Raw genomic sequence first — 23304 nt, forward strand, 5'->3', positions numbered from 1 at the left:
TCTACTACAAGTGTGCAGTTACTGACTGTAACACATCATCTGATAGCCACCCTGTCAATCAGTGGAAAATAATAGCAGGACCAAGCAGTGGACTAAGTGTTTACTTATTCTCAGCACAGCAATGATACTAAGTGGCGTGTCTCTGGTAACGCAGCAGTGCAGGGGTTTTAAAATATTTACTGGTCTTTATGCTAACACTTTATTGATCCCATAAAGAGAAATTACACACACCTACCTTGCTACTTTTCACAGCTTTCCATTTGCATTTCCATTTCCATCCTGACATGCCTCTTTTACCCTATGGATTTCTTCTTGGAGCTTCTGCACTTGTGGATGAACCCACATGGATACCCTAAAGCTCTCACCTGGGTACTGTAGACTTGTATCAAAGAACTGTCCTTTTCTCATCCCAGGATTATGCAAACCATAGAAACATCCAAGTAGTAGTAGAAACATCCAAGACAGGTTTTGGAATAGCAACTAGATGACTGCCATTATTACACTGCTATTGGTTTGATATTTTTGGTTGGAGGACTGTTTCTGCAGTGGAAAAAGGTTACAGGACCACCAGTTATTATTTTGGTGGTGGACTAGGTGGTGGATAATCTTTCCAGAGCAAAATGCAATGACATTGGTGAAAAACAAAACAAAAACCCAACAACAACATGAAATATAATAGACAAGTTGTACTGAAATTGTATTGATTAGACTGCATCAAAGGAACATCGGTGGAAAAGGGTTACGGGCCTTCAGATATTATTTGGGTGGTGGACTAGGTGGTGGATAATCTTACCTATCTATGTAGACTTGTACGTAAGAACATTCCAGTGCTCATCCCAGGACAGTGGGATGTATTCAGACTTGATGGCTCAAGTCCAAATGTTCCATAAATATTTACGTGGGGAAAGTTACTTGTATTCAGAGTTGGGTTATGCAAGCTGCTTACTCTGGCTCCTCATTCAGACTGTGCAAATCTCTGCAGTAGTAGAAACACCCAAGACAGGGTTTTGGAAGACAGGTGCCTTTATTACATTGCTATTGGTTGGATATTGATGGCTGGTGGACTTTCTTAAGTAGAGGTATCTATTGGACTGGGATCTCAAAGGAACCATAGAGCTAGCAAAAATGATGCACAAGCATGAATATTTTATGCATCTTTGGACAAAGTGGTCAGATATGAAGTATGTGGGATAAAGAAAGGCCACAAAGTTTTAACATGGGAGTGTTTTGGACGTGACCCTTGTGCTGCATTTACTGTACTTTACTGTATTTGCTATTTCCTGGTCAGGGTTGCTGTGGTTTAAATGATGCATTTATTTATATTTTGGGGAAATAGGCCCAACTAAATTCAGCAGAAAATACCCTATATCATGTGGTAATACCTTCAAAAGTGGCAGGAGTGTGATTAAAAAAACACACCTCATGCACATCTCTATTCTCAACCCAGCAGTAACAGTGAGGTGTCAAAAAACATCCCAGCAATGTTGCTTCAACTGATAGTCTTGTATTGTGCCAGCAGTGTAGAAGCAGCACCCTGGAAGTCCACTACTCAGCTGGGAACCATGTTTGTGCATCTGTTTTCTTAATTGTTGTTTAAACGATCAGTGTGTTTTGTGGCTACTTCAATCATTCATTCATTTTCCTTCTGCTTTGCCTGGTTGGGGGTCCTGGTGGCAGCAGGCTGAGAAGGTCAACCGAGACTTCTGTAACACCAGCTACAGATTCCAGACTCCTCCTGGAGCATGGATATAATCTCTTTAGTTGGTCCAGGTCTGACCCAGGTCTCTGTCTAGTGGGACGTGCCTGATACAGCTCTAGCAGGAGCCGACTAGAGCCCAACTTAAATACATGTTATGCAGCTAGTTGTAAAAGAATATCTTCCACTAGTCTTCTTGAGGTTTATTGTTTTGTCAAGCTACAAATTGGTCTACAAATTGTTTTTAACAACAAACTACATCTGAGGGAGTTGTATTACATCTTGCCAGTGATGAGAGCTGACCCTCCATTTTTATAACTGAGAGACAGTGTTAAGTCTTTCTGACCTTCTGTGCGTTCTTGGAATCCAAAGAACTGTCCGATTTCATCGCTTGTGTATTCTAGCCCTTCTCAACTGAGAAAGGATGTGATGTGGAGAAACAAGGTACGAGAGCAGGAGCTGAAGACGCCTGTGGTGAAAGTACACAGGACCCCCACTTCCATCTATAATCCTTACCAGCCTACACTCGATTAACAACATGTTACTTTTTTTTGTGTGTGTGTTTCAAAAAGCATCCTTCCTGTGTGTGTGTGTGAGAGAGAAATTCAGAGATTTATGCTTGTGTGAACCAACAGAAATGCCAGTTCAGGACTTGTGTGGGAATCAATAGCCATTGGTTCTGACACAATATTTTTAAGGAGGGGATATGAAATAGAAAAGTTGAAATTCTGAGCGTGATGCCGAATCCATTTCGTCTGCCGTATGTAGCTGCATTCTGTTGTTTGTTGTTTCCTAGCAGTAAAGTGGCAGGAGCAGTCGCTATCATTGTGGACTGTGTACACCAACAGCAATAAAAGCATCCAGATGCCCCCACCATAGTACTGGGAGATTTAAATCAGTGGAAACTGGACAATATGATCATTTCCAAACAAGGTTTTGGACAAGTGTTTTAGGAATGTAGAAAGGGATTATGAGTGCATGCGCTACAACTTTTGATTAAATTAGGCTCCAGACTTTTCACCACAAGATTGTACACCAGTCTTGGCATGGAAACACTTGTGTGTAGTATTTCTTTTGACCTGTTGCCAGTGCTACATACTGAATATACTATTATGCGCTCCAACAGACTGATTAGAGTTCCAAAATCTAGAATTTGTGTATTCCTCAGTCAGTTTTCCTACTTAACCAAGTATTTGACCGCAAAATCCTTTAATAAAGTTGGTATTTTATCATATCTTATAGGCATGATGCATACAGTGCCCTCCACTAATATTGTCACCATTGGTAAATATGAGCAAAGAAGGCTGTGAAAATATTTCTTCATTCTTTAACCTTTTGTTTAATCTTTATTGGCACCCCTATGAATTCATATGAGAAAAACACATTTGAAGTATATTCCCATTGATATTTTACATTTTTTAGTACACTTGGGTGACTAGGAACAGGAAATTGTTCAACCATAACTTTCTGTTTCACAAGAGTATAAATATGAGGTAACATATAGGCCAAATTCCCTTAATCATTCATAACAATGGGTAAGACCAAGAAATATAGCTGTGATGTGTGACAAAAGGTTGTTGTTATGGTGGCTTAGTGGTTAGCATGCTTGCCTTGCACCTCTGGGGATGGAGGTTTGAATCGTGCCTCCATCCTATGTGCATGTAGTTTGCATGTTCTCTTGCTTTGGGGTTTCCTCCAGGTACTCCAGTTTCCTCCCTCAGTCCAAAGACCTGTTGCAGTCTGACTGGCAATTCGAAATTGTATATAGTATGCGAATGTGTGTGCAATTGTGCCCTGCAATGTGTTGGCACAAGTCATTCGCTAATACGTCATCGTTTCCATAGTAACAACTCATCACAGGGACTTGTACAGCAGACAGTCTACATAGTCTAAGGCTAATAATTAAAAAACAACATGCTATTTAACAAAGTCGATAAGGTTTCTGTAAGAAGATGTTTATGCAACATATATGCAACATTTATGGAAGGAGTCTCCAGTGTGAATGCTGAGTAAGTCTTCATGACTGAGGGCCTTTCCGGTTTTTTATTGGTAAAGTTAACAACTTCAAGTGGGAGGAAAAAAAAAGAGAGCTTGATAAGGAGATGACTCTTTAGAGTTGTTAAAGTGTAAGTGATGGCAGGAACTAATTTGTCTCATGGACATTCCACAACATAGCTATAAATGGATAAAAGGTGTGATGTGTTGTTCATTAATGAACTGCTGTGGTATAAGAGGAATAAAACACTTACAAATAATAATCAACTGTAAGGTGATAAGTGTAACTCCGCTTTGTGTTGCATTGCATAACACCACCCCATCATTGATTATTTTCCTGTCATGCTTTATTCCTGACATTGCATGTGCTAGTCCATACCCCATAATATCTACTCAGCTGTGGTCCTATAGCAGTTCCCGTTTAGTGATGGACAATAACAGATGGGCTACTGTAAGTGATTGCACACTTTCAAAGTGACCTTTATGGTAATTGCCATCTCAGTGTATATCTGACATCTATTTTATCTCTAATCATGTCTCTTGATCTGTCTGTTGGTCTCTTTTTTCTATCTCCTCCCCCTTTCAGGCTCCTGGTTGTTCTCTGTGTCGGAGTTGGCGGCACCAGGGGCGGAGGTGGGCCGGATCTCAGCAACAGACGCTGACCTGGGAGAGAACGCCAAGCTGGAATATACCATCCTGGAGGGGGATTCAGGAGACACTTTCAGCATTACTGGAGTAAACCAGGAGGCCATCATCACCCTCACTAAGGTAAGATGGAATTAAGATTGGTTAAGGAAATAGAAAAACAGTCAGTGCGTGTGTGTGTGTGTGAGTGTGAGTGAGTGAGTTTTGAGGGTAGTGTTGCGGTCAAATAGTACATCACGCAGCAGGTGATGGCAAGGTGTAGGAGGAGCAGGTCATATACTTGCTGTGCCAGGTGTCGTGACAAAATGAGCTACTCATACAAAAAACGAAAAACAAGTCTTCTATAAAAAGTTAGTGAGGGAATGAGTGCTGCATTCGCTGTGAGTCAGAGCAGTTGAATCAGCTCTTTCTCAATCTGTGAGAAATTTGGCTCTCTGTGTGTGTGTGTGTGTGTGTGTGTGTGTGTGTGTGTGTGCGTGCACGTTGGAGGGTGTGGGCCAGGCACTGGCATCAAAGATGCCAACAGAAGATTGAGTATGATCAAGAATGATGTGTCGTGTTTTACACGTGTACTTCTAATGAGACATCACTTTAATGAATATTCTCCTTGTCTGTATTGATGAATATTTTTATGGATACCAACATTCACATGTAACAAAGCAACATGTGGCAATTTACTTTCTATGTACGTGCCCAAAACGGAGCCATGATTTCAGTGACACAGTGTGAAACAGTGACATTCAATTTTTGTGATTTGCTCAGTCCTATAGAAATTAGGGATGGCACGCTAAAGCCAGAAATCCAAATGACTGGTTTTTTCCCTCAGACCAGTCATGTGGTGCATGTGGTCAAACGTTGCTTCAATTTCACATTCACAACTATAGTTCCTTCCAGTGATTAGTTCCTGTTTACTGTTTGATGCCAAAAAAAAAGAAGATATAAAACCTATAACTTGTCATGTATGACCTGTCTTTACGTGTGTACAGAGACAATGGGTCTCATTATCAAGCTGGATACAGACAGATTTACTCATAAATGCTTCTCATGTGCATTTACACAAGAAATTTGGTGTATTGTAATTTACATATACACAAATAAATTACAGTGGAGGAAATAAGTATTGAACGCGTCAATGTTTTTTTTCAGTAAATATATTTCCAATGATGCTATTCACATGAAATTTTCACCAGACATCAGTATTGACTCAAGAAATCCACACATATAAAGAATTCACAACATTAAAGTCCATAAATAAAGTTATGTGTAATAAAGAGGAATGACACGGTGAAAAAAGCACTGAACATGCTAACTGAAACTTATTTAATACTTAGTGGAGAAGTCTTTGTTTGTAATGACAGCTTCAAGACGCTTCATGTATGAAGAAATTAATGGGCCGCAGTATTCAGGTGTGATTTTGGCCCGTTCTTCTAAACATATTGTCTTTAAACCATGTTCAATTGGATTTAAGTCAGGTGATTGACTGGGCCATTCTAACACCTTGATTTTTTTTCTCTCTCTCTGAAACCAATTGAGAGTTTCCTTTGCTGTATGCTTTGGATCGTTGTCCTGCTGGAAGTCCACCCACATCTCATCTTCATCATCCTGGTGGATGGCAGCAGATTCTTCTCAAGAATCTCCCGGTAAAGGGCTCCATTCATCGTTCCTTCAATTAGATGAAGTCTACCAGTACCATGTGATGAAAAACAGCCCCACACCATGATGATTCCACCTCCAAACTTCACTGTTGGTATAGTGTTTTTAGGATGATGTGCAGTCCCATTTCTTCTCCAAACATGGTGTGTAGTATAACAGACAAAAAGTTAAATTTTGCTCTCGTCTGATCAGACTACACTCTCCCAGTATTTCATAGGCTTGTCCAAATGTGTTGTAGCAAACTTTAAATGAGCTTCGACATGCCTTTTCTTTAGTAATGGAGTCTTGTGAGGTGAGCGTGAGCAGTAGAGTGCATTGCCTATTGTTTTCTCTGTGACGATAGCACCTGCTGCCTCCAAGTGTTTCTGGAGCTCTTTCCGAGTGATCCTTGGCTCTTGGTCTACTCTTCTGACTATTCTTCTGACTCCCTGGTCAGAAATCTTGCGAGGAGCTCCTGTGCGTGGCCGGTTGATGACAGAGTGATGTTACTTTCACTTGTGGATAATGGCCCCAATGGTGCGTACTGGAGGATTCAGAAGTTTTGAAATATGTCTGTATCCGATTCCATCAATATGTTTTGCAACAATAAGGTTGTGAAGGTCTTGGGAAAGCTCTTTGCTTTTACCCATCATGAGAAGTTTCTTGTGTGACACCTTGGTAACAAAAAGCCTTTTTATAGACCATCAATTTACTAACTCAGCTGATATTAATTTGCACAGATAGGAGATATAATTACTTACGGATTTCAGCTGGTTCGTTGCCTAACTGTGCCTTAGAGAACTGCTTTTTCTTAGTGTGTTCAATACTTCTTTTCCGTGTCATTCCACTTTATACCACATAACTTTATTTATGTACTTCAATGTTGTGAATTCTTTATATTTCCAGATTTCTTGAGTTAATACTGCTGTCTGGTGAAAATTTCATGTGAATAACCTCATTGGAAATATATTTACTGAAAAAATGTTGATGCATTCAATACTTATTTCCCCCACTGTACAAATACATAAATAAATGTATGTATAACAAGACAAACTAATTTAAACCCTGACTTCAAATCATATAATTTTCATGGATAACTGCATTTCCAGTACATCAGCCTAGACACCATTTTCTTGTCATCTCACTTAATTCACACCTAATTCACCTTTTCTGTCTCTAAATTTGGACCTTCTTTAGGTGCCTTTACACTGCTGAATATTTTTTATCAGCATAGAAGTCAGTCAGAATAGCTTCCACAATTCTGCCTTTTCTTTCCCCGTTTAGTGTCGCTTTGTGTTTTCAGCCCTCTGTGCGCTTGAACTTTTATTGAGTTCTGTGGGTGTCACTAAATGCAAATGAGCTGGGTTAGGAACGTGCTTTGCATTTTACAGGTGATTACGAAGAAACTCTGTATTCATGCAACTTTTGTCACTTTGTCATGGAAAATTTTTGCCTTATTTGGATTACGCAAACATTGACCCACATGAGACCAACTACAAGTGACATGTCACTTGCTAGCGTGAACATGGGGTGTGTGTGAAGTTTTTTATAAGAATGCTTTATCTACAGGTGAGAAATAGAGAGAAAAGAACAAGAGCTACATATTTAATTTACTTGGTTCTTCCTCCATTTATTTCAAAATGCATCCCAATGATGGTTATGCTTGTTTAGAACTTCATACAGGTTTTGCCCTTCATAGGAAAGTCTTGGGACTGTGACATTACAAACATATATTCAAGCAAATTTAATTAATTTTTATTAGTCTTTTAAAATATTTAATGTTTTAAATACTCCTATTACAAGTATGTTTCATAAAACATATTTATAGCACAGTGCCGTTCTCAAATTTGATTGGTCAGAAGGCATTGATTAATTTTCTATAACAGCAGTGGCTGTTGCAATTCAAATCACGTTTACACTGATGCACTCACTCTCATACTGTTATAATAACAACTCCTTCACTTGTACGGTGGCCGCTTGTGTTGTTATTTAGCAAAGAAAAACATATCATTGTTGATGTGGTGAAGCTTACTGTAAAGAGATGTTATTTTAGCATTTACGGAAGGAGTCTCCAGTGTCAGAGCATTGTAACAGTACATTTTTCAGCATGGGAGAGTCATCAGAACAGAACATTTTGCACTTTCTCTGTAACATTACAAGTTGCATTTTATGACTTAACTTAAAGAAAGATAGAAAGGAAAAGAAAGGCTTGTCTGTTTATAACTGCTAGAACACAAGTGATAAGAGGAACTAACTTGTCCTCAGATGTTCCTCAACATGATATGTAACTATATGGCAGTTTAAAATATGCTGTGTTGTTCATTTATACATTATTATAAAATGTTCGAATTGCTGTGGTATAAAAGCAATAATCATTTCCGGATATTGTTTGGTGTCGTCACAGTAATTCTGCTTCTCCATTGTTGATTAAAGTGTTTTATTCCTTACTAAATCTATGTAATATACACATATATTTACTATTATATAGTATATGTTGAAAAAATTTAATATGTTTAATATATTTCAATGCATGTAAGTTACATCAAATTTGTTTGTTTGATTCATCATCAAGCCTCTGCCTTCATTTATCAAGCTGGATACAAATGGGCTTATTTATAAATCGTTCGTAGGAGCGTTTACACAAGAAATTTTGTACTGTATTCAAGAATATCACACAGTTTTGGAGGAAAAAACATTCGTATCCGACTCGTGCTGCTGATTGGGTGTAAATTTACAATTAAGAAGAGTAACTAATGTAAACCTCGATTGATCGATTTCAATTAATATAATCTGGGCATATAATATGTTAACTGTAAACAAATACCTCAGCTGACAGAGACTATGAAGGAAACATTATTTAAAGACCGGTATCATTATTTTTTTTTCAGAGGATGAAAGCTGGCTTATAAATCGGTTCTGTTCGCCACAGAAACTTCTTTTAATGCTGTGCAACACTCCAGCATTTCGGCCCGAGACGCTTGAAACAGTTTTAAAATAGCAGTGTCCCTGTGTGACGTGCTTGGTGTGCACAATCAACTGGGTACAGTGTAGTTTTTTTTTTTCCTTTTCTGTTTTCATGTCACACCATTTTCTTTTCACCTCACCTAACTCACATGTAACTCACCTTTACTGTAATTTGTTTTTTGATTTGAACCTTTTCGGGAGCTGTCAATCTGTTGAATAATATCTTTATTGGTAAAAATGTGAGTCTAAATAAATTTCACTTCTACTGCTGCGAAAGTCTTTTTCTATATTTACTCTGTTTGTGGTGAGCTTTGTATTTTGTGTAATTTTGTGGCTGTCACCAAATGAAATTTAGTTGTGCTGTGCAAGCACCTGGTCATTTATGGGTGATCAACATACACACGTGAGTACAAAGAAAATCAGCATTTCTGAAACTCTTGTAAATCCGGCAGAAATGTTTTGATCTGGAATATTTTACACACACGTTTGTACTAAAAGATTGATAAATGAAGCTCACTGTCATTAAATTTACAGTTTGAAATTTTGAATGAAGAGACATTCAATCTGGCAAATAACGTGGGGTGCATATCTGCCATTATTACCAAGTATTTAAAAAACCCCAGAAAGACGCTAACTATCATAAATTCTCCTTCTCTGTGTGTGCTGCTTTTCTGATGTTTTGTTTATATTATAACATGTGCTTTGTTTTGGTTTTGGTCCTCTCTCTGCCTGTGTCATGACACTGGCTGATTACCCTAATGTGTTCACCTGTTTTGTGTCTCATCTTTATTAGTTTGGTTATTTCTGCACTGTTGTTTTTGTTCCTCTTTGCAAAGTCTTATAATGCAAGTCTTGTATTCCGAATTCTGTGTAGCGTTAAAGTACGTTCACATCAGCGAGTGACAAAGTGACAGGTGACCATTCATTTTCTATGTACGTAGGTGACGTGTAGCCACAATTTCAGTGACATGCAACAAAGCTGCATCATGGCAAATGACATTCGATAACATTGTCAACTTTATACAAATTAGGAGTGATTCCCCAGACCAATCGTATGGCGCTTGTGGTACAATATTTTCTCATTCCCTCTCTCACATCTTTAGATCCTACCTGCTTTTACAGTAGTTAAATGTATTGCTTCACTAAAAAAAAAGAAAAGGAATACAAATGTAAAACTGTGTTTTCATCTTACCCTGTCATATACACCCTCTCATTAAATGTGTTTGGAGACAGTATACAGAAAAGTAAAGCTTTAAAGAAAATATGAAAGATCGTTGGTGTACAGTTAGCTCGTTCTGCACTTAGTTAAAACGAATACACCTTACACATAATGTATATCAAACAACTGTTTTTTGTTTTTCACACTTTATTAATTTTATTAAATCAATCTTGAGTACATTTTAAATCTTGGTATGTCTGTAAATCTTAGTGTAACCAGTGCCTTATTTATTCATAACGGCAAATTGAATTCGGTTTGTCGCCAATGCAATTGTGGCCAAATCCCCAAATAATTAATAACCCAATGTAAAAGACAGAAGGAGAGAATAAGAAATAGAGAGAGAAAGAGAAAGGGCGAGGGGTACATTGCTGTGTGGAGGAGATCAAATCTTCTGTGGTTCAACAGCCAGGCGCACAAGCTGGTGGATTTATGGGTAAACAGATGAACTGTTCTCATGTCTCTTCTTGGACACATTCTATCTGTAAACCCAATAAAAATCCAAATACTGAGTAATTTCATCCAACATCCCTGCAAAAAAAAAAAGAAGAAGAAGAAGAAGAAAAAAAAAAGAAAGCCAGACTGGCCTATTTTCCAATTCTTCTGTACATAGCTCTGACTTTCAGAATTCAGCTCTATGGAACAGCGATACTAAAAATAAGGATGGAGAGAGAGAGAGATGTGTATATATTTAAAAGGTGCAAACAATGTATAAAGAGCGCAAAGAGTGGAGAGCACAGTGGGAGGAAGTGAAAATGAGGCTTTAAGAGGTTGAAAGAGGTTTTAAGACAATCCACATCACTACTAGCAAAATTAAAACATGAAAGATAGCACATTTATAGAATTACATAAAACAAAGCAGAACATTAGCACCAAATTCCCTCTTTGCGTATTTACCACTGAAATAAAAACAAACAAACAAACAAAAAAACCCAGATGCATATTCATCACTGGGTTTCTTGGAGTTTTACAGTCTGCCTTCACACAGAGAGAGAGAGAGCAATAGAGTGATACAGACAGAAGGAGAAATAGAGGGGGGAAATGGACAGAGAGAGAGAGACAGACAGACAGACCTAGGGAAAACAGAAAGGTGGAAGAGAGAGAGAAAGACATAGGGAGAGCGTTTTAGGGGCAGGAAGCTGATAAAAAGAGACTGGGAGAGAGATAGAGAGAGATACTGACAGAGGGAGAAAGAGAATAGGAGAGAAATAGAGAGCAAGAGACTGAGAGGGAGAGAGAGACAGACATGCACAGGGAGAAAGAGAGAGGGGAAAAAGACTGAAAGAAAAATAAATGGAGAGAGAGAAAGAAATTAGAAGAGAGAAGACAGAGACTGATGGAAAGAGACTGAGTGAGAGATACAGAGAGAGGGAGAGACTCCTGCCCCAGGGAGAAGAGTATTTTCAATAGGAGCAATTTCATTTTAAAGTCATATGGACCCTTTTGTCTCCTTTACTTTATAAAAAAAACAAGAAGAAGAAGATAAAGAAACAAAAACACAAGGTCAAAACTGTCAGATATTCCTAGCCTTGTACACACACACACACACACACACACACACACACACACACACACACACACACAGAGCCCTTTCCCTTAACCCTGGCCAGAGAAGCTGTGGTGGGATTTGATCTCTAACATCTAACTATTTAATTCTGTTTACATTTAATTATTTTTGTTAATTACTTGAAAAAGATGTATACTTGTGTCAAAATGGCTGTTAGAGATAGGAAATAAAGGTTGTATTTAAATTCAGAAGGGTGTGAGGGTGTGTGCGTGCGTGCGTGTGCGTGTGTGTGTGTGTGTGTGGCAGGCTGTTGCCAGGGAGGCTGGGGATATTACCGCTGTGCTATCTACTAGCTGTGCAGATGCGACCTCCATGTAAAGCTTGGCTCCAAGTGCTCGAATAAAGCGTTCAGTCATCTCTCTCTCTCTCTCATCCATCTCTCTCTCTCTCTTTCTCTCTCCCTCTCTCTGTCTGTCTGTCTGTCTGTCTACAGAGCGTTCAGTGCTCGGGCACTATTTGTTGTTTGAGGTCTAAAACCAGTCGACTGGAGTTTGAGACTTGCTTCATTAACTCGGCTTAACAATTACAGTGACCTTGAGGGGGTCACATGTACATCTCCAAGAAACCGATCCAAATAAAGCCGCACACATTGAGATCATCATAAGCATTTGCTGCATTGTTCCTAACATCGTCAACACAAAGTGAATTTCCAGAATAGTAATTATACTGTGTGTGTGTGTGTGTGTGTGTGTGTGGGTCTGATGTGTGTGCAAGTGTGCATAATTGCAGGTGTGTATCTCCATTCTGTGTATGTGTGTATAATTGTGTGTGTCTATGGGTGGTATGTTTCTCTGATTAAATGCTGATTGCAAGAAGTCTGAGTCAGTGTGTGTGTGTGTGTGTGTGGTGCAGCACCAGTACATAGCGCTGTTTTGCAGTCAGCAGATAAACATCCAGATGTATGTTCATTTGAATCCAGATGTATGTTCACATCTGTAACACCAGGGTGTCTGTATATCACGAGTGCTGTCATCAACTCTACACTCACTGACATGCAAGTTTTGTGCATTAAGACGAGTTTTAGTTTCCTTCCTCTGAAACCAAACTGAGCTTCGGGACACTGCCACCTAGTGGAGATGGCTGAACTACAGCATTTATAAGTCTCTTGGTTTCAGCACGAACTTGTCCTTCACAATAACCTACTGTGTGTGTGTATGTTTCAGATAAATAACCTAAAACATTAATCAAACATCTAAAGCACCACATTTTGTTTCCTGTGCCACCTGATTATCACTTTTAGTTTTGCATTTACATTTAACCTCTCTTGCTCGAAACGTCCCTTTTCACGAGTCATACATCGTGTCCTGAACCCATTCTCTCCTCTGAAATATTTGGGATATTCCACAGGTCACATGTTCAACAGGAAATTGCATCATCCACATTTCATGAGGATCATAAGAAGAAAACTAGGTTCTCTTGTTCATTTGTCTTTATGTTCAATGATATTGTGATATTGAGTGATGAGGTCACTTTGAAAGTACAACCCTCATACACAGAATCTGGGGAGTGAATTTCAAATGGGGACGGCCTTCCAGTTCAAACTGGCTACAAATTTTTTGGGGGAAATGAAGTGGGTTTCGATCTTTTTATCCACTCTAAGCCTACAGGCTGCAGCCAATGGGAACACTTCTCTATCAGTGCGCATCCTCACAGGATCGATCAGACCACCTCAGGGAAGTTAACGGATTCTTTAACAGATGCGATAGTAGGAACATTGATATGGATAGAGCTGTGTGCACATACCTGAAATGATCCCGGTTTAATCTATTTTGAACGGCCCTTATTCATCTTAATTTATTTTCACTATCATAGCTTGATAAATATTATGTGCACAGTTATGTTAGCCTACATGTTTATTACAAATAGAAACATGGACAGTAGTTACATAGAGAGATATGTAATATTTGTAAAGTGTCGTAGCTGTCATTTATGCAGATTCTCAAGCCACTATTGGCTTACTGTATCACTTAAAAAAAAAAAAAATTATATATATATATATATATATATATATATATATATATATATATATATATATATATATATATATATATATTGCACTGACACAGGCTGTTACTCTTATTTTTGTTGATGATTTTTGAAGAGTTTGAAGGGAGACAATCAGCTGGGCAGGATGAAAAAACTATTAAATTACTTTGGACCACCTGGTAAGAAAAAAACTAGGAGTAAGAGGGCAGAGGGTAGTGTTATGGAAGATGAAGATTAATGAATGGTATTTGTATTGTGCCACATATGTTCCTGATACTATTCTTGATACTCAAGAAAACATATTGGTTGTCGGAGACATGAAATAAGTGTAATGTTATTATATATTATAGAGGTATTTACTTATTATTTACTAGTAAATAGTTAATTTGAATGTCCTTAATTTCCTCATGCCATTAGCATGGATGCAATTAGACCACATTTTGTCTGTTTGCTAATTCTGTGCTGAAACCATATTTTCACCCCCAATTTAACTGACAAAATCAGCAAAGAAAACATGAAAAATGAGAAATGGAAATGCCTTAGGTTGGTTAAATGCATGTTTGCTTAGATTCAGTGTTGTGAAATCCTTTAAAAAGTTTACTTTTTATGAGTTACAAGGACTAAATGGTCCCCAGTCATGGAATAATCATTCCGGTTCTCCTTCACCGTGTGCTCTATTTGTAAAGGAGTGGCTAATCCGAGGCCATAAACCTGCAGCCCTGGCAGGATTATGGGTGTTTGCCTTTGCAATGTGAAGTGAGATTGTTCTAATCTTCTCGGAGAGAGAGAGACAGACACAGAGAGGGAGAGGGAAAAAAAAATATCAGAGATGGTAGGGGGTGGAGGGTGGAAATATCCCAGATGGAAGACAAGGTGAAAGAGGCATAAGTGTAGAGAAATGTCGTTGTGAAAACGACCGCGTGTTGTGACGGACACAAACTGGGCACCATGATGGTTTCAGGAAGCTTGAAAGTGTGAGATGTAGCAGGGAATGTATTTGGCAGAGACAGGAGAGGAGTGATGGTATAACGTGGGATTTTCTATAAATGTTTTCGGTGCATGTCCTTCTCAAGAGCCTCATGGCCAGATGTACTAAGCTGTTATTAGGCTGCGTGAAATTAGACTTGCATGTTGGGTACAAAACTGGTGTATAAACCTAAACATGCTTCTTTTTGGTATTCAGACATAAACATGCAAATGTCACTAATCCCAACAGCCACGCTCCAAAATCTAGTGGAAAGACTTCCCAGAAGAGTGGAGGTTATTATACCAGCAAAGTGGGGACTAAATCTGGAATGTTCAAAAAACACACAGTATGGTTATGATGATCAGGTGTTCAAACAAAGAAACTCAACACATCGAGGAGCTACTACACTCTTGATTGTTGTTAGCCCCCATTAAACCTACTGATTTGAACGTTGTAGAACAAAACTTAACTTAAGCTTAAGAATGGACAGTGACAGCAGAGATAGCAACTTCACATAGTACTTTCACGATGGTGAGATGATTTGAAGTGAAAGACCACCAGAAACACAAGCACATTTACTGTAGATCCTGGAGATTTACTACAGTATGAGAGGTTTGTTGTCAGTGAATGACACGAACCATGTAGCTTAGGTGTTCATATACTGTAGTAATAAAATAATTGTCTTACTTATAGCTGTTTGTAGTATTTATTACTATTGTCTCTAAATGTTACAGTGATAAACACTCAACAGATTAAATGCCAATAGACTAGTAACATAAGCAGCTCCATTTTTGCTTATTAGCAGTCTGCAACTGATATGTATAGCTGTAGCACTATCTATATGACAACTAGAGATAACACAAAAACAAGAGCGAGGACACGCTGAAGCAAATCTAAAAAAATAAATAATTCTCACCTAACACCTTAGCTGCTCTCGCGAAATATACTGTATAATGTGTTACATTTATGGCATTTGGCACCCTTATGCAGAGCGACTTTGAAGTCTCTATCAATAAATACATCACAATACTGGTTCACTAGGTCACGGACTAAGAATACCATCAGTCTTAAAACTCTGTTGGGAGGTAAGATAGTAAGAAAAACACACAGACAACACAACATTTTTTAAAGATGAAAAGTGCTAATTTAAACACTTTAGGAAGAGGTAGGTCTTTAGACGTTGTTTTGAAGACCACCAGTGACTCATTTGTTTGGGCATATAGAGGACACCTCTGTGCCAGAACCGAGAAGAGTCTTGATGCATGCCTTCCTTGTACCCTGATAGATGGTGGCACCAGTCTAACGGTGCTAGAGGATCGGAGGGAGCGTGGGGCAGTGCGGGGTGTGATATGTGCTTTGAGGTAAGTGTCTGCTGGTCCATTTTTGGCAAGCATCAGTGTTTTAAATCTGATGCAGGCAGCTACAGGAAGCCAGCAGAGGGAGCATAGCAATGGGGTAGTGTGGGAGAACTTAGGAAGGTTGAAAACAAATCGAGTAGTTGCAGTGTGGATCTGTTGCAGAGGTTGAATGGCGCTCAGAGGTAGGAGTGAGTTGCAGTAGTCCAGTCTGGAAATGACAAGAGACTGAACCAGCACCTGAGTGGCCTGTATGGATAGAAATGGACGAGTCCTTCTGATATTGTGAAGAGACAGGGAAGAGACAAAGAAAAAAATGATGCTATTTAGTGTAGAAAGCAACACTGAAAGAATTAAATGGATCATTTAGAATATAAGCTTCCATTTCAGTGTCGTCCAAAAATAGCCACAACATAGTAAATACACATAGTATTTATTGTGTAATTTTGAATCTGGTGCTTTCAAAGGATACCTTGTTTATGTGTGTAGGCAGAAGGATTTATTAGCAGTGAGCATTTTATTGTGAGTATGTCACTTATGCACTCTCTCACTAAAATGGCGGCTGCTTGCAGCTGCCTCGTCTCGTTTTTTGGCTTCTTCTTTGTCGGCAAGACAGTTTTGTACTTGAGCGCCATCAAGTAGTACTTTTATGTAACTTCAGCGGCTCTAGGCACATGAACAAAAGAGCGAATCTCATTGGTCGGGAAGTTTTTGACACGGTGCGTTAAAAAAAAATTGGACACTTTGACGTCACACGTTTTATGCCTTGATGTGAACACTCTCATTGACAGCCATTAGGGCGTTAAACGCCCCCGAAAAATCGTCCCGTTGTGAACAGGGCTTTAGGTTTCTATTTTCAATTGAGTAAAACATTCGAGATAAAATTATGTAAAAGTAACTGAAACTAAATGGCAGATTGCACGTGCTCCGATCAGATGCTTAGAAACATATAACGCAAACAAAAGCTGTGCATTAGCATGGAGAAAAATTAAACATGTCTATGCCTTCACTGGTGGGCCCTTCACTTCAAAAGGTTGCGTGTCCAAAGCTTATTCGCAACACTCTGTACTGTAGGCCTAAATGTGTTTTGGAATCCTGCGTTGTCCACTACTATTAAAATGAACTGGCCAATTCACTGACCTGAAGGGGGCACTACAAATACAGTGGAAAATTTTGTACAAACTTTGTTTCCTATTATTTTAACAGACTGGATGGATGTATTATAATTTTCAGACAGAATGACATTTATTCTTACAAAACAATTCATGTCAGTGTTTAACAAAAAAAGATAGATTTAGACGTTTTCCAAATAACATAAAAAAAAGTCACAATCAAGCACAAGAAAAAGTGAATCGAGTTTAATTGCACATTTACGCAAAGCTCATTCTGTACACAAAAGATTTTTCATAAAAAACTAATTAGTAGGCTAATCAAATGGCATATCAACTGTGTAAATGCCCTTCACACTGTTTACTTGTTCTCACACAAGAATCATTATTTAAATTAAACTCTATCCATTTTTTTTTTCTTGTGGTTGATTGCAGCTTCTGTACCATTTGGAAAATTGGCAATTTCATTTATTAACACATTATCTTCATTACTGAATTTGCATTTTCTCTTTAGTCGCAAGCTCTTTAGCGGTTGATTTGATCACTTCACACCATCACTTAAACCACAAACTGTGCCTGTACTGCAGGGTGTATTTGGTAGGTGCGTCCAATTGATGAGCTACAGCTAATGTAAATTCAAATTTCAGATGCATGTTTCGTGCCCACGTCATGGTGCATTTGTTTGTGCCGCGCCTACTGATGTACCAACGTCAAGCCCTCTGTGTTTACAATAAAGTGCAATAGGAGCAGGACACTGAAAGTACACCCTGAAAGTGTGCCCAAAGGATAAACTTCAAGCATAGCCGCTCCACACAAGGACAAGGACACATAAACCCACTCAATTTATGTTATGCCAACAATAATACATTTGTTCTTAATCACTGTTAAGAACATTTCTGAGCACACACTCAAAAGCATGCTCAAACGCAGACCTAGTCAGAAACCGAATATTGTTTGGAGTGAAGAGATGATGTGTTCAGAACAAATACAAAAAACCCTGCAAAAAAACCCCCCAAAACCTTGATGTTTGAGACTAGAGGTGTGCAAGGAGAGATACGAAGTCAGATATGAAGATTGTGGGACAAACAAAGACCCACTTTCATTAACATGAATATCTGGCACTGTGCAAAGCATTTTCAGCTTTCATTCCTCCTTAGCAACTGCCTGGTCAGGGCCACAGTGGTTTAAATAAGGCTCTTAACTTGTATATATTTTAGATTCTTTTGAAAACAAAACAGTAATAAGTCAGTCCATACAGGACATTGTGTAGTTTGTTCGTGCGCATTGCGGCCAAAAATGCTTAATTTTGCTGCGTTTTTGTTGCCGAAAACGAGGTGAATTGGGGAAATAGCAATTGCACAAAATTGTTTTGCACAGTCTTTCACAGTGGTGACTGCATGTAAATCGAAGAGACTTTAATTGTTTTAAATCAGCAGTAATTTTGAAAAATTGCGAGCTCCGCCGAGTATTGCGGAGTTTCTTGATTTTGCGTTCATTTCTGCAATCGCAAAATCCTGGAGGGACTGATAGGTCAAGAAAGAAACAAACCCTTGTGGGGCTTTTTTTGGCCACACCCACATCTGCATTAAATCTGAATACAGATATGGATATTTGGGACGCTAAACAAATGAAGATACAGACAGAGGCATTGCATTAGACACCAACTAAACAGCAATGTATCCATGCACAAATCTACACCTTTTGGGCTGTGTATAGAGACAGAAGAATATATTCCCGAAGCCTGGGAACTCATAAAAGTGCTTAAAATGCTTAATTAATTACACTTGGCATTTCACTGGAGAGTCATTCACACACTTGTGGGGCAGGAGCGAATGTAGGGCAGGACAAGAGAGAGAGAGAGAGAGAGAGATAAGTATGATCTGTAAACATGCTCAAGAGAGAGTGATAAGTGTGTTCTTGAGCACTGTTATAAACTGGAGTGAGAGAGTAGAGACTATAATGGAGTAGAAGAAACAGAGCGAGAGGGAGTGAAAGGAGTAGGGAGTCGGAGGTGTGTAGGGGGAGGAAGAAGGTGATGAGTGTGCACTTACAGTATAAGTGACATCTCTCCTCCCCAAACAGATTGTTGCTACACTATCTATTTTTCACTACCAATACATTTTAAATTACCTTTGTTCTGCTAAGTGCTATTTAATCATTCACTCTCTCTTGTTTACCACATTAATTATTGCAACACATGACTTTGCAATTACCTAGAAGTAAATTGGTGTGCGTGTGTGTGTACATGTGCACATTAGGCGTGTAACACAATAACTGCATATGTGTATATGTTTAGTGCACCAAATATCCGTATCTGTATTCAGATTTAAACCTGAACTAAATGTGGCCTGAACTGGAAGTGTTTCTATTTTATTTTTTAATGAACCTTAGAACTAGGACCCTGAAAACAGTGGAAAAACCCAGAGGTTTTTTTCACTCGAGTTCATGATTGGTCTCATCTTGAAATGTTTGCAAGGCTGTTTTTTAATCCCACATGCACGGTTATTATTTATCTTTATACCTGCAGTTTGTAATTAATTTAATTGGCCCAGTTTCCCAATATATAAACAAACTAGTAGCGTAAATTAAACCACCAGACCCTGAACAGGCAGTTACTAAGGATGATTTGGGGTCCTCCTATTCGACCTGTATTCGTATCCACTTAGATCAAATGATCTGTTCGTTCCGAATCATGTGTTCTTATTTGGTTACATCCCTAATGCACGTGTATGTGAATGTACAGTTGCAGTCAAAATTATTCAACCCCCATTACAAATAAGGTTATATTGTCAAAATGTACAGACTTTCAGCTGTTTGCAATGAACAAATCAAACAAAAGCAATTGAAATAGTTCAACACAATGAATGCTTCAAGTGGTTCAAATTCAGTGGGTTGAATAATTTTGAGACTGGAGAAGTCATTATAAGTTGCATTTTCAGTTGAATTTGGGGAAACCACTTGAAGCATTCGTCGTGTTGAACTATTTCAATTGCTTTTGTTTGATTTGTTCATTGCAAACAGCTGAATATTTTGACAATAAACCTGAATTGTAATACGGGTTGAATAATTTTCATTGCAACTATATGTGTGTTTGTTTTCGTGTGTGTTTTCAGACAGTAGGAATGATATGAGGTGCCAAATTTGTGTCCAGTCAGGCCAGTTTAATTCAGCTCATTTTCCCTCTGTGCTTCCATCTGTTCCGCCAAACACACAACACCCATGGGAGACTTTGGGCTAAGTGTGTGTGTGTGTGCGTGCGTGTGTGTGCATGCATGTGTGTGCATATATGTGTGCATGCATGTGCTACAGTGCAACCTGGGAGTTAGTATAAGGAAGTTGGCAGCTTGTTGGAGCAAGGCAATCGAAATAGCATTCACCTAAATGGATCAGCTCCAACCCTTGCACTCCTTGCCAGCCATTTACACACACACACATGCACACACACACGGGGCACTCCGGGTGCAAGTCCAAACTCTGTACTTACATCCAAACTGTAATCGGTGGAAAGATATGCTCAGGCTCTTTCTATTTGTAAAGCATTACTTTGTTCACAGCTTTTATGATAATGAAAGGACAAAAACTGTATGGCTCAATTATGTACACTATTCTTATAATATGAACTTATGATTAAAGCATATTAATTAAATAGACACCCTCTTTTTTATTTTTTTACCACTATGCATAACCATTACATGGACTGAAATCATAAAACTTTAAATAGGGGGTGGGGGGCGGGGATGGTCTGCTTTCATGTCTCCCAGAATACAAAATATGATACACATCAGAACATCTGCGTTAAAGATATTTTCACTTGCATATAAATTCATGCTAGTTTAAGGGCCATTTCACATTCTATGATTTTGATTATCAGCCCTTATTCTTCTGCTCGGGTTATATTCAGAATTGGCAACTTAACTTGGGGAAAGTTAGTCTTATTCAGAATCAGGTTACTTATTTACTGCTTAAGCCATTTACAGCATTAAGTTGATTTTCTTTGTACACTATTCTGGCTGCACATTGTATAAAATAGCACTTGATCCAGCACAACCTATTATTTTGCATTCATTTCTTTTAATCGCGCACTGACAGTTAATTGTGCATAAATCTTAATGAAGCAACAAGACATAATGTTTGTGTGGGATGTAGGATATTTTGTTATGCTTTAATTCACAGTTATCAGCAGTTTACACTTCAACATGGCAGCTAATTCCTGTATATATGTACAGTAGGAGCAGCAGTAGTGCTAATACTTACTCTGTAGGTAAATGTAAATAATAATTATGGCTATATTTACTTGTGCAAAAACATAGCTAGAGCTGTATATCTTACCTGTGTTAAAGCACTGTCTCAGCACTTTCTCTGCTGCAATATATTCTCCTTTTAGTGGGGAAAACATGGTAGGCACAACAGCTTTTTTTTTTTTTTTTTTTTTTAAAGGCCAGCACACTGTCTTCAGTAGTTTTGTTTGAAACGACAATGTGCTGAGCAAGCACAGTTGTTTTGGAGTAAAGTTTTCCCTTTTTCAATCAGCTCTCTTGCCACTGAAGTACCTATACTATAAGATGCCAAACAGGTATTCTAATGAAAGGGAAACTAGTAACTGATCCAAAAAATGTATGAGTTTTAAACTTTCTAGTTGTTTTTAAAGAAAATCTGGATATCCTGGACACTCTAAAAGGCAACAACTCTATTATAATCACTGGCAGTTTGATGGACTCAAAACATGACAGGCTTTGTCATTACCGAAGCTCACCATTTAGCATATATGTTTAGTAATTAAAAATAAAAATCTTACATATTGGTGCTCCCATGCAACTGGCGCCTATTTGGTGGAAACATTTAGTGTAATTTGCAAAGCAGCCAGCAGTCATTTTCCAGAAGAGCTTTTGTCTCTATAGTTTCCTATAGTAACAGGTAAATAATTGGATGTTCTAGATCAAGTGCTATTTTATAAGCTGCTAAATAATGAGGGTGAAAGCCATATTCTTAAATGAAACCATTAAACCTACTAGAATCCATATAGATGATTATTACAGTGTTTGCCATTTTTTCCCTTAAAATCTTCGCCAACATCTACCGCAGTACTATAGAGAGCATCCTGATTGGTTGCATCACTGTATGGGGTAGCAGTTGCTCCGCCCACAACTGCAAATCTCTCCAGAGAGTGGTGAGAACAGCAAAAGTGATCACAGGTTTATAGGACATTTACTAGTAACAGTGACTGTGGAAAGCTCACAAAATCACCTCAGACCTCAGTCACCCAGCACACAATTTGTTTTCTAGACAGTATCGGAACATCCAGACATGGACAAGCAGGCTCAGTTTTACCTGCAGGCTATTAGTTTCCTAAATAGCCTCTAGCACAGTTCATTCTCCTATTCCCACTGTCAGAGTGTCCTAGAGAGTCCTAGAATAGCACCAGGCAGCAGAGATTGCGAAGAGCATAGCATAGTTTTAGCCTCATTCTGACACTAATGGGCAGTATTGACAGTGATCCCTAACATTTCTGAATATTTACGGAGAACTGATTTTTGGTTAAAACTGTGATTTTTGCATATGTTCTGTAGCTAGCCATGTAGTTTACATAGATATATCACACTAGCCAGGTTCTACCAGGGAAATCAAGACAAGGAGTGCTTTGAGCAGAGTGTATTCCTTCATATATTTCTGAGTTCATCCTCAAATCCATTTTGTATTCTGTTTTGTATGCAGACTGTTGACTATGAGAGTCGGAGCTCATATTCCTTCTCCGTGGAGGTGATGAACCCAACTGTTGACCCACGGTTCCTGCGCCGTGGCCCCTTTAAGGACCGTGCCACCATCCGAGTGGCTGTACTGGATGCAGACGAACCGCCACGTTTCTCCCGGGCCCGGTACCATATGGAGGTGTCGGAGAACTGCCCTCCGGCATGCACCGTTGGACGGGTTAGTGCCGTGGACCCAGACACAGGACTCAGCAGCAACATCAGGTAGGGGACTGACTACCTTAGGATAGGACCATGGAGGACCATACATATTTCAGTTCTCTTTATTGTAAAACATTATAATAAAAGTTGTCTCTCTGGGTCCTTGAGACTCAGACCCCAAGCAGCTGACTGGATTTCTATCCAACCTCTGTTCATCCTTCTGGTTCTCTTTAGAACTTAGCACCTCTGTGCAGAATGTCCCGATC

At 38.8% G+C, this 23304-nt stretch overlaps 1 protein-coding gene across 1 annotated transcript in view; it reads left to right on the forward strand.

The window, feature by feature from the left end:
- Positions 1 to 23304, forward strand: part of LOC128610664 (uncharacterized) — a 139096-nt gene that overhangs the window by 105260 nt on the left and 10532 nt on the right. Inside the window, exons 6-7 of the mRNA XM_053630082.1 lie at positions 4278 to 4459; positions 22845 to 23101. Of these exons, the coding sequence (XP_053486057.1) occupies positions 4278 to 4459; positions 22845 to 23101 (439 nt within the window). The remainder of the gene's footprint in view (positions 1 to 4277; positions 4460 to 22844; positions 23102 to 23304) is intronic.

The sequence above is a fragment of the Ictalurus furcatus genome, chromosome 7, assembly GCF_023375685.1.
Source record: "Ictalurus furcatus strain D&B chromosome 7, Billie_1.0, whole genome shotgun sequence".
In the NCBI taxonomy this organism is placed as follows: Eukaryota; Metazoa; Chordata; class Actinopteri; order Siluriformes; family Ictaluridae; genus Ictalurus; species Ictalurus furcatus.